At 35.0% G+C, this 12,887-nt stretch overlaps 2 protein-coding genes across 2 annotated transcripts; one reads left to right on the top strand and one right to left on the bottom strand.

Annotated features, from left to right (window-relative positions):
- Positions 1-3,698: 3,698 nt before the first annotated feature.
- Positions 3,699-5,900, top strand: GCK72_015686 (uncharacterized protein; the record flags this gene model as incomplete). The annotated part of the gene is made up of 4 exons (XM_053731067.1): positions 3,699-3,814; positions 4,064-4,159; positions 5,240-5,314; positions 5,771-5,900. 4 exons carry the CDS (start codon positions 3,699-3,701, stop codon positions 5,898-5,900), a joined length of 417 nt encoding a protein of 138 aa, XP_053585839.1.
- Positions 5,901-6,946: 1,046 nt separating this feature from the next.
- Positions 6,947-8,373, bottom strand: GCK72_015685 (uncharacterized protein; the record flags this gene model as incomplete). The annotated part of the gene is made up of 3 exons (XM_003095077.2): positions 6,947-7,088; positions 7,627-7,756; positions 8,322-8,373. The coding sequence occupies 3 exons, from the start codon at positions 8,371-8,373 to the stop codon at positions 6,947-6,949; spliced, it is 324 nt and encodes a 107-aa protein (XP_003095125.2).
- Positions 8,374-12,887: the final 4,514 nt, after the last annotated feature.

Raw genomic sequence — 12,887 nt, 5'->3', positions numbered from 1 at the left:
TTTTTATCAAAATTTCGAATTTTTGAACAAAAACTTACCAAAACCTGCTAAATTTAAGCTTAGAGAAAAATCAATCCTCTATTCACAAAAATCTAAGAATAGGTACTTCCTCTTCCCAGTAGAACTCATAAATTCCTAGTTCCTCCTTAAATTTATTCCGAGAAACTAAGGAACAGATTTCTAAATAAATCGAATTTTCTAGCTTTTTTTTCGCCTTGTTCTTCTGCTGTTTCCCCCCTTTTTCTGGCCGTTTTCCCCTTTTTTTTCTCTTTTTTCCTCATGACACAGACATCACAGACAGCTGCTTGTTTCCGCTCGATCATATTTCATTTTGATTGAGAGCGCTTTTTCTGCCATTTTCCATTAAAACACGATTTTTTTTGGTCTGACTTCTCTATAGCAGTGTCCGGATGTCCTGATGTCTGTCTGTATGTCTGTAAATCCGGATGTCTTTCTTTGTTAACTATCAGACGATCTGTCTGGCGTGCCTCAGACGCGTTCTTTTCTCAATTTTTTAAGCCATTTTCGCTTAAAATTGATGCCACAATTTTATCGGTGGCTGGCGCGACTTTGACGCGTTTCGAACCGAAGATTTCGAGGGAAGGCTGGCGTGACGTCGGCGCGCTTTCAAAACTATTAGCTCAAAAAAGACAAATTTCAAAAATGTGTCTGGGGCACCTGAGACGCAGTTTTTGACTCGAATCACTAAAAATCCGAGTCTGGTGCGCCTTAGGCGCGTTCTTCACGGATTTTGTCAATTATAGGCATTACTCGGTGCGCATTGCTATCTGCTGAATTTAGAGCCGGTCGGTGTATCCGAAAATCCGGATTTTCAGAAAACTGGTTAAAACTGGAAAACTGGTTAGAAAACTGGCCACTTTACCAGAAGCCTTACGAGTACATTCCTGTTCGTTTTCCTGAGACTCCGCCCACTTTTTCTGAAAATTCTGAAAATCTGAAAAACCGGGTTTAGCCTTTTTTGTCGGTTTAAATAAAAATAACCCGAATTTAAGCTCCGCCCTTTGTTCATTTTTAGGAAAATTTTTAAATTTTAAGCTCCGCCCACTTTTTTCCTAGAGGATGTCAGCTTGAAAAGATGAGTTTCGCCTACTGATATTTTTTTTTAGGTTTTTGCAGCAAACCTATCAGTTTTTACAAAAAAAAGGAAATTTAACACAAATTTAATCAATTTTAGGTGATTTTTACATCAAAAAAGGCCAAAATCATCTTCTTTCCAATTTTCTCGATATTTTTGGGTTTCCTGACAACTTCAGTCTATTTTGACTATTCTGACTCAATTTTTGCTCAAAACAATCTGAAATCTTACGTAAATCGCATTCCGCTCTATTCTGTTCTGAAATCTCAAAAATCCTCAACTTTTTCAATAAAAAAAGTGTCTCAATCTGCCGAATTGAATGTTACACACACACCTTTCATCAACCACATATATCACTTTGATAAATTGCATTTTTCGATTATCTCCCCCTTCTTCTTCGTTGCTCTTTTTGCTTGCTCCGTCCCCCTCCGCCCCCTCTTAGCACTTTTAATCGGATTTCGATATTTTCTCGAATTTTCATGTGTATAGATAGAGGTGTTTGAGCTTTTTTGCTGAGCTGATGTAGACACAGCTTCCATTTTTCAAATAAAATAGTTATTTGTTTTGATAAATTGAAGGGATATGAGGATTAGAGGGATTTCGGGGAGGGGGGATCTCTGCTCGTTTCGTTATTAGCTGTACTAGTAGTCCTTCGTATTGCAGATGATTTCTGGAATCAGCTGTCTATAAATGCTGAAATTTCAGCTTTTGAGCTAAAAATGCGATTTTGACTGATTCTACCTTGAAATTCTGGAAGTTTTCTAAGCTAGTTGTTAGTGGTTGGAGCTGCAGAAGATTTCTAGAAGTTTCCGGAACTCTACAGCTTCAGAATAACTAAAATCGCTCCTAGAGAGATTCTGAGCTACAATAAGAGCGCTGAACTACAGTACTCTCTAACTAAGCGTCTAGAAGTTCCTGCGAGCTACAGTACTCCATTTGAGTTACAGTAAGCTTCATATGATTTTGAACGGTTTCTGATTGTGAGATACAGTATATCATCTCGAAAATTTGTACGTCTACAGATAATTTCTGAGGTTTTTAGCAGGAAAACCAATCAGTTTTTACCAAAAAGACGGAATTTAACCATTTTAAATGCTTTTTTTGCAATAAAATAAGCATTCAAATCTAAAACAATCTGAAAATCTGTGAATACATATATACTCCCTCCGGAATCCATCAAGTTAATACCTCCTATCACATTACTATACACCACTTCCAACCCCACATAAATCTATTATTTATTTACTACTATTATAACACTTTCGATAACAACCTCCAGGAAGCAACACGTATATAGCTTATGCTGTGTGTTGTATAATTACATACTTCTCTTATTGTTCTCTAGTTGTCCTCTAGTACACTGAAACAGGTGTTTATGTTTAGTGTTAACAGCTGTAAATGTCTAGGTGTCTCGACTGAAGATCTTGAGACAATTTTATTGAATTTCTGGAAAAAAAAAAGAGTTTTATGCGGGCTAGGCGCCTTTAAGCCGGTTACTATAGTTTTTGAATGTTCAGTGAAAATTAAGGGGGTTTCGATGGTTTTTAGTGGGTTTTTCGAGTTTTTCGGGTACTTTTTGATGGAAAACATGATTTTTGGACGGAAAATGAAAAAAAAAAAAACTTTTTCTAGAAAATCAGAAATTTAAAAAATTGCATTTTTGGCCTGAAACCCTTTAAAATCTACCGGGATCCACTGAAAATGATGCGGTTACAGTAGTGAGTTCTACATAATTATATCATGTTGGCACTGTGCCATGTGTACTGTCAGAATCAGAACCGTCCATTCTAGAGGTCTCAAATCTCAAATCAGAAATCATTTTAACAAGTCGCATCTTGATTTTTTCTACCCTGTCAGATTTTTCCGAGTTTTTCCATTTTCCACAACTTTATTTCTTCATTTTTTGCAGAAAAAAGTGAATGAACATTGTGCTCTTTCTCGAACATGCCAATATCATCTGATCCGATTATTTTTCAAGAGGGAAAAATATTTTCTTATCAAAAAATGTTTCAAATCTGGAAACTTCGAACTTTGTCTCTAGCTTGCATTGTGGAACAGTCTAGTGCACTCGAAATCCGTTGAATCCGATTTTCTTTTTTTTTTCCTGAATTTCTTATCAGTTTCAGTCCAAGCTCCTCCCATTTTTCGCGAAAATTTTGAAACTCCGCCCTCATTTGTTATCAAGGCTGTCTCGGAAGGAGACAGTTCTGATAGTTTTAGATTTTCGATGAGTTCGAAAATTTAAAACTTTTCCTGAGACTCCGCCCACTTTTCTGAAAATCTCGAAAATCTGAAAATCCGGTTTTTTTCAGTTTCTTTCGTAAGTCTTTTTGAGCTTAAAATATTAAAAAATTATAAAAACCTTGAAAAAATTAAAGCAAAAAAAAACCACCGCCCCCTAAACTCCAAAAAATTTGAAAATTTCCCATAAGCTCCGCCCCTTTTTCTTACTTTTTTCAAACAACGTGATTTTTCCTCTTTATTCATCCGTTTTCACTCATAATTTTTTTTTCTAATTTTCCCATTTTTTCAGATAAGCCCCGCCCCCTCCTCTTCCAAATGAACTCCGCTAATTTCTGAAATTCTGAATCAATCGATAAAAATGGCATATTTCAAAGAAGTGACACTTGAACTGACCGTAATCCTCGTCCTCTGCGCCGCCGCCCTTCTCGTCATCGTTTTTTGTCTAATTTGGATATTCAGATGCCGAAAACGACGGTACGGCCGAAGAAGCAATGGTTTCTATTTCAGAATTTGGATGATTATTTCTGAAATTTTTCTGAAAATTCAAAAAAAAAAATTTTTTTTGAAATTTTTTTTTGCTGAAAAAAATTTCAGTCAATATTATGTTATTATATCTATATGTATATGCATCATGTTCTCCCCTATGTTTGTGTAGATTAGAAAAAAGGTGATTTTTTTCAATTTTTTTTTTTTTGATCTACCAATCTCTAATTTCAATTTCAGATCCTCCCAACCGCCCATCTTGCCTACAGTATCCCGAGCCGAAGAGCCGTCGTGTACGAATGATGCATTCGATTGTGTTGAGGAACACTCGGCGAGGTATGGCTGAAAATCTGGAAAATTATTTTGACTGAAAATTTTTTTTCTAAAAATTTTTTTTGTTTTTTTTTTCAATTATAGGTTTTCGGGTACGGAAAACTCAATTTTAACCTTAAAGACCGCGAAAAATATAGATCCAAAATGCCGAAAAATGAGTTTTGCCAAAAAAAAAGTGCTGACCGAGTGGTTAAGGTTCCGAGGTACCAAGGTTCGATCCCCACGGTGGCAACATTTTTTTTTCTTTTTTTGAAAATTGAATTTTTGTTTTAAACTCGAGTATTTAGTATTAAATTATAGAAAACATTGGTTAGAAACTGAAAAATCTGAAAATTCGGAAAAAATAATTAAATTTTCGAAAAAAAAAATTTCAAAAAAAATGTTTTTGTTTGAAATTTTCAAATTTACAGCGAAAATTGACTTCTGAAAACCAAATTAACAAAAACGCGTCCAAGGCGCGCCAGAAACGTCCCTAATTGACGAAATCCGAGAAGAACGCGCCTAAGACGCGCCAGACTCAGATTTTTAGTGATACGAGCCAAAAACGCGTCTCAGGTGCCCCAGGCACATTTTAAAAGATCCATTTACAGCCGCAATCTGATAGTTTCGAGAGCGCGCCGACGTCACGCCAGCCTACTTTTGAAATCTTCGTTTTTCAAAGCTGAAAACCGCGTCAAAGTCGCGCCAGCCACCGATAAAGTTGTGATCTGGCGCGCCTTTGACGCGTTGTTTCTGGTAAAAATTGAAAAATGAATTCGTCTGAGGCACGCCAGACAAGAAATTTGAGAAAATTCAGTTAATTTCAGTCAAAATAAAAAAAATTTTAGCGGACTGGCGCGCCTTTGACGCGTTTTTCCATTTTTTTGGTTTCTGGACAGACAAGATCCTTTAGAATTAGTGTAATGGCACGCCAGATCAAAAATTTCGAAAAAAAAATTTTTTTTGACTACCTGGCGCGCCTTTGACGCGTTTTTCTAAAATTGTATTAAATTGTATTAAAGCCGTCTGAAACACTGAAAATCTGAAATTTTTTGAATTTTTTGTGAATCATTTAGTTATATCCATTTTTTCCCGAATTTTCAGAAAAATCGAAGAGCGACGCCGAGCACGTCAACAAGCGCTACAGTACTCCCCGCGAGCTGATTTGTCGTTGAGAAAGTGAGTTTTTGGCGTAAAAATGTGGATTTTTCACTAAAAATTCGAGAAAAAACGTGAAAAACTGACTGAAAATTTGAATTTCCCGCTGAAAATCGCCCTATGCGCCTTTAAGTTGGGGTTACTGTAGGTTTAACTCAATTTTTTCAAATTTTCGAGTTTTTAGACTAATTTTCAGCGGGAAATTCGAATTTTTGGTTTGTTTTCAGCTGGAAACCCGATTTTCTCACTGGAAATAGCTAAAATCGCAAAAAAACTAGCTGAAAATTTGAATTTCCCGCTGAAAATCGGTCTAAACTCGAAAATTTGAAAAATTGATCCAAAGCTACAGTAACCCCAATTTAAAGGCGCATAGACCGATTTTTGGCGGAAAATTTGAATTTTTGAGTTGAAAATTATGTTTTTCAGTCAAAAATTCGAAAAAATTTTTTTTTTTAATTTTTATCGATTTTTTTCCAGAATCGACCCGGAAATCGGCAAAGCACTCGCCGTGGAGCAACTAATGAGAGATTCGTTGGTATTCGACAGTTTGCCCCGCCCACCGAAAGGAAATGTGGAAATTGTAGCGGCGAAGAGGGATTATTTGTAGAAAATTAGAAAATTCTGGTTTTTTAAGTGCAAAAATTGAGTTTTCGAGCTGAAAACTGAGTTTTATAAGGTTTTTAAGTGAAAAATCGAGTTTTTCCCATCAAAATTAATCTAAAAACTCAAAATTTTGAATTTCCCGCCGCAATTTTGAGTGTATGCGCCTTTAAACTGGGTTACTGTAGTTTAAGCGGGAAATTTGAATTTTCTGTGGTTTTTGGTGGTTTTTTGAGGGTTTTACGCGAGAAAATGCATTTTTAAGCGATGAAATCAATTAAAATTCGAAAAAAAAAACTTTTAAAAATGAAAAAATTCGAAAAAATTTTTTTTTCATTTTCGAATAAAAACTACATTTTCCATCAAAAAATACCCGAAAAAACACGAAAAACTATCGAAAACCTACAATTTCTCACTGAAAATTCAAAAACTACAGTAACCCGGTTAAAGGCGCATAGCCCCATTTGCCATTTTGGGTCCCACCGCGAAAACTTCATTTTTGGTGTTTTTTGATGTTTTCTTGTGGATTTTAGACTATTTTTTGATGAGGAAAACCGATTTTTTTACATGAAAACTGTGAAAAAAAAGGATTTTTAACATGAAAACCCCAATTTTCACCTCAAAAAGTCAATTTTTAGTTCGAAAATACGATTTTTATCGATTTTATTGCTTTTTTTTTCAAATTTCATCATGTACAATTTGTTTTTTGTCCGATTTCCTCAAATTTTCCTGTCATTTTCTTATAATTTTTACCGGTATCCCCCCAGTCCCCATAGGCTCCGCCCACTTCCCCATCCTACTGTACCATTTGCCATAAAAATCACCCCCAAAAACGGGTCCCACCACGATTGTTTCCCTGTTTTTTTTCTTATTGCCTGTATTGATTGATTTAAAAAAAAAATTAATTTTGAAAAAAAATTTTTTTTTGAAATTAAAAAAATTCAAATTTTATCGATTCTATCACAAATAGAGCACAATTGACACCTAGAAAGACTGAAAATACACGTAATTTTTGGAAAAAATTGAAGAAAAAATTGAAAAAAGGGGCGTGGCCTAAAATTTGGACTCTTCCATTTCTCGACTGGAACTGCTTGACTTGGAGTCGAATTCGTCTTCTGGGTACTCACGAGCCACCATATACAGTACTGCGCCAATTCCAGAGGCATAGACGAAAAGGATGTATACGGCGATTAAGCTGGAAATTTGTTTTTTGAATTTCGAAAAAAAATTTTTTTGAAAATTTTTGATTTTTGAGGATTTTCTCTTCCAGATCAAGTTTTTGTAGTTTGTAGTTATGATATTTGGATTTATCTCGTTTAGAGCTTTTAGAAAAGTATAATCACGCCCGGGTTCTGAACAATTTGAAAATTTTCGGATTTTTGGGTCTCGCCACGAAAACACAAAAAACACAAAGTACTGTAACTCGGTTAGCTATGAACCGATATTTGTGAAACCTGTGTACTTAGATTCAGCTCGTTGACAGCTTTCAGACAACTATAATCATGACTAGGTTCGGAGCATTTTGGGTCTCGACGCGAAATCTGAAATTTTGGGTTACTGTAGTTTTCGCGTCAAGACCCAAATCAAGCCAAACCTAGGCATGATTATACTTTTCTGAAAGCTCTCGACGAGCTGATTTCAAATATAAACTTTTTATCCCACAGATTTAATGTCGAAAGTTTTTAAAGCATATTAAATTTTAATTTCAAAAAAAATTTCAAAAGAAAACTCACCCAGTCATAATATAAAACAAAACTGCATGTCGTTGAGCAAATACCAAATATAAAAACGAAAAAATCGATAATGTGACAGTGGCAGCCAGAATTTGTCGGGTACTCAATGGGACCGCTCTGTGTGCTGCTACTGAAAAATGGTTTTTGAAATTTTTTCGAAGAAAACCAATAAAATATTCAAAATTAGTACAAAATTTCCAAAATTTTGAACCCCATATCAACCCATTTTGGAGAAATTAGGAAATTTGAATTCGGTGGCCTAGGAAATGCATTTTCTAGGCCACCAAATTAAAATGCTCTAAAGTGTGTCAATATGGGGCTCAAAATTTTGGAAATTTTATGGAAAATTTGAATATTAAGTTTATTTTAAGTTTGGTGGCCTAGGATTCGAGATATAGGAGGTTTCTAGGCCACCGACTCCAGTTACCTTGAAATTGATCGTTTTTGACCGATTTTTTTAAACGAAAACTATAATATTCCACGTTTTTGACAAAAAACAATTTTAAAAAACCGCAAAAAATTGACCTGGAATATCGAAAAATGAGTTTTGAGATAAGTAGTGCTGGCCGAGTGGTTAAGGTTCCGAGGTACCAGGGTTCGATCCCCACGGTGGCAAAACTTTTTTTGTTTTTTTGATTATAGGTTTCCGAGTATGGAGAACTCGATTAATCATTTTAGAAACATCAAAAGCTTACCATTTTTGGCGTTAGCCGCCTCCACCGAGTAAATTTTTGCAGACGAAGACATATTGTGTAGTAGAGAAGCGGTGATTCAGGTGAACAACATTCCTGGAAAAACATAAAATGAGAGAATTAGAGAAGAACAGGTTGTCTCTGCGTCTCTCACTCTCTCATAACCATTTTTATCTGCTTGTTGTATATAGCCGCTTTGCGACATTTTCGATGGTTTGAGAGGGAGAGAGATGAGAGAGTGTGGAAAATGGAGAGACACAGAGAAAGCTAACACATTGATTTGATGTCCTTGGATTCTGGAGGAGAGGGATGAGGGAAGGGTTTTCGGAAAAATTGGGGGATTAGCGTCAGAAAAAGGGCAAAAAGAGAAAAAGAAGTGTAAAAGGGTTTCGATTTTCCAAAAAGAGAACGATTTTTGTTCAAAAACTACAATTTTAAACATACTTGTCAAAAATCGGGCCGGGCCGAAATTTCTCTTGGGCCGGCCCGGCCCGGCGGCCCGGATTCTTAAATGAGTACCCATTTTTACCAATTTTTTTTTTGAAATTTTTCGAAAAAAAACAGTAAGAATGCTTAAATTATCATACATATTCACATTTTGATTCAATTTTAAATGTTTATTCGAAAACTATACTTTTTTCAAAAAATTTCCAACAATTTCCAAAAAAAGTTCAAAAACTCAAAATGTTTTGGAAAAATGTTTCAAAACGGGCCGGGCCGAGATTTTTCCTGATTTCGGCCCGGCCCGGCCCGGCCCGTGACAAGTATGATTTTAAAGACGTTTTTGTGATTTCTATCAGAAATTCTAGTTTTTTGAGGATGATTCTTACTTGTCAAGGCCCTGGCCCAGTCCACAAGGTCCGGCTTCCAAAAAAAAACATTTTTGACATTTTTTCAGTTCTTCATCAAAAATGTGAACATTTCTAATGATTTCTAATGATGGAATGATAGTCGAAAGGTTTTCTAAAGTTCGGTGCTAATTATCCGGGCCTTGACAAGTATGAGCATCAACAACCTTGACGGCCTGGTCACGCTATTTGGGATTAATAAGAATTTCCCAATTTTGTGATTTTTTGCAAAAATCGTTGTCATTTTTGTTTATGCGGGAGGATTAGACAACAAAAAATTTACAGTAATCGTTAAATATTTTTGTTTACCACTCTTACAGAATTCTAGAAACTTCGAGTTAAACGTTTAGTTACTCTCCGATTAAGTATTTGAGAAACTGTTATTCCTGATCAGGTTTTCCGCCGAAAAATCCCGATTTACGAAATTCCGAAAAAACTAAAATTTACATTCACTTAAAGAACAAACGATAAGTGATGATAAACGAGAAAAATGACTGAATATTGCAAGAACCGCCAGACCTAAAATTTCAACTTTTTGAAACTTTTGTTTATTTTTTCGGTTTAAAATTCTTCCTTTTCTTCCAAAAACGAAAAACCGATAACTTTTTTTCGAGGTCCGAAATAAAATACCGTAAATACTGTATTATAACGGCATGCCGTTATATTTTTCGACTGCATCCGAGAGAAATTTTGTGGTTTCAGAAACTCATTGAAATTGAACGAAACAACTTTTTTGGACGTTCTATTTGCTGATTTAGAAGTGACTAAACACACTGGTTCTAATCAGAACCAAGAAAAAACCCCCTGATAAACATTTTTATGGATTCTGAGTAGAGATGGGGTGCCGTTATAATACAGGTGCCCTTCTATTACAGGTGCCTTTATAATACAGTATTTACGGTATTTTTTTCAAAAAATCGATGAAAATCCAGAAAATGTCGTTGTAATACAGTTTTCACGGTAACTGCATAACTATGACTAATAGAAAAAAGTTTTGTTGATCTACATATTCTAGAAGCATGTTTTCCTGTTTCAGAAACTATTAGTCATCAATTATAAACTATGCGAATACTTTTCTTCGCAAAGAATATGGAAAATAATGAATTTATAGCAAAACTTGCTATCCTGGAAAAATGCAAAAAATGCAATGCGCCTGAGGCACGCCAGACGCAATTTGAGAAAATTCGAATAATGTTAGCCAATAATTAGTCAAAAACACCAAATTTTTAGCTGTCTAGCGCACCTTCGACGCGTTTTTCTCTTTTCTGGAAAGACAAGCACAAAATTTTCATCCAAAGGTTCAAATTTCAAATTTTTTCGATTTGTCAAAAAATTTGTCAGTCTTTCGACTATCATTCAGAATCAGAAGAAATTATAAAAAATTATCAGAAATGTTCACATTTTTGATGTAAAATTGAAAAAAAATTCAAGCAAAGTTTCAAAAAAAAAAGTGGTCTATTTTTTGAAGCCGGGCCTTCAAAAATTTTCAGTTTTTTTGGTAAAAATAGTAAAACCATAAAGATTTATATGAATTTATACATAAAACATTCCAAAAAAGAAGTGAAGAATCAGAGAATGGAAGAAACCGTCCCTCTTCTCCCTTCCATTGTTCAGAAACAAGTTTTTGTATTCTCGAGGAGTGAATCCCCCCTTTTTCTCCTCATGCCATCCTCAGCTATGTATACAGACACATATTATATGGCGGGAAGATACTTTGGCGCGCTTTTTGATCTACGTCGTACTGTCTCTCTCTCTCTCGAGTGAGAGAGAGAGACCGTTCCACTTCTTTGTGTTATTCGGAAAAAGGGGGAAACTGGTGGCAGGGGAGAGGGTATAGGAGGTAATATTATAGTGGTTTGGCTGAATAGGTGGAGAAAGAAAACTTGCGAAAAATAGACTTAAAATTGGAATTTTCGACCAAAAAAATGTGAAAAATGACTAGAAAATAGGTTTAAAAATGCCATATTTCACAAGAAATACATAAATTCCACCCTATATTCAATCAGATGAACGTAAAATACAGTTATTTTCAACAAAAAGTGCATTTGAAAATTTCGAAAAAAAAATTTTTTTTTTGAAAATTTTAGATTTTTAAGGATTTTGAGGATTTTCTCCTCGAGATCTAGTTTTGGTGAATTTTTCTTATTATATTCAGATTCCTCTTGTTTAGAGCTTTCAGAAAAGTATAATCACACCCTGGTTCTGAGCGGTTTGAGAATTTTTGGATTTTTGGGTCCCGTCACGAAAACACAAAAAGTACTGTAACTCGGTTAGGTTTCAGCCTAATTTTGTGAATGTTGAATTTTTAAAATCAGCTCGTTGAGACGGTTCGAATGAGTATAATCATGACTAGGTTTGAAGAGATTTGGGTCTCGATGCGAAATATGAAATTTTGGGTTACTGTAGTTTTCGTGGTAAGACCCAAACTTATTCAAACTTGGTCATGATTATACTTATTCAAACCGTCTCAATGAGCTGATTCTGAATAATTAAATTTCACAAAAATTGGTTCTAACCTAACCGAGTTACAGTATTTTTTGTGTTTTCGCTCTCGTGGCGAGACCCAAAATTACGAAAAATTTTCAAATCGCACAGAACCAGGGTGTGATTATACTTTTCTGAAAGCTCTAAACGAGGCAAATCCAACTATATTAACTAGAACTCGCCAAAACTCGATCTCGATGAGAAAATTCTTTAAAATGTGGAAAATTCTTGAAAACACCTATAAAAATATAAAAATGTCGATGAAAATGATCTACGCACTGCAAAAGCGGGCAGCAGCTGTGTGTGAAAGAGAAGGAGGTGATATATCCCACTTTTTCACTTTTTTTCCGAAAATAAACCGGTTTTCCGCCAGGAGGAAGCGGCGACACCGCGGTGTAGATTAGAGTCGTTTTGGTGGAAGAAACTAATGCGAGTGATTTACACTAAATAATACTAAAAAATTGGTAATACAGTAATCTTCAACGAATTCAGCTTGACGAGAGCTTTCAGAAAAGTATAGTCATGCCTATATTTGAAAAATTTTCAATTTTCGGTTATTTTGAGTCTTAAAATAAGATTTTTGACAACTTTTTCAGTTTTGAGCAGTTTTTGTTCTTTTTCTCGGATTATTTAGATTATTCCCTAAGATTCAAGCCTAGAATCATCCCAAACCAACAAAAATTCACCGAGTTATGGATTTTCGAAACTTTTCGAAAAATCAAAATGTCTTAAAATGTCTTAAAACTCGATTGTTTCTAATCTAAAAAATTTGAAACTTACATTTTCAGAATTAGCTCATTGAGAGCTTTCAGAAAAGTATAATCACGCCCTGGTTCCAAAATTTTCGAATTTTTGGGTCTCGCCACGAAAACACATACACTACTGTAACTCGGTTAGGCTTGATCCAATTTTTGAAAAATTTGTATATTCCGAATAAGCGCATTGAGAGCTTTCAGAAAAGTATAATCATGACTAGGTTCAACGCAGTTTGGGTCCCACCACGAAAACTACAGTAACCCTGTCGTAAATCGTGTCGAGACCCTACATAGGCTTGTGGGTACTTTTTTGAAAGCTGAGAGCGAGCTAAATTCAAATATTAATGTTTCAAATTGTTTAGACTTCAGCTGAAAGAGTTACAGAGCAATCTTTCATTTCGAAAAGTTTCGAAAATCTGTAACTTTGCTAGTTTTCGGTATTTTTTAATAATTTTTGTGTAAGTTGTTTGGAATCTAATGGA

The sequence above is a fragment of the Caenorhabditis remanei genome, chromosome IV (genome assembly GCF_010183535.1).
Source record: "Caenorhabditis remanei strain PX506 chromosome IV, whole genome shotgun sequence".
Classification (NCBI taxonomy): Eukaryota; Metazoa; Nematoda; class Chromadorea; order Rhabditida; family Rhabditidae; genus Caenorhabditis; species Caenorhabditis remanei.
This window is presented reverse-complemented; position numbering and strand designations above follow the sequence as displayed.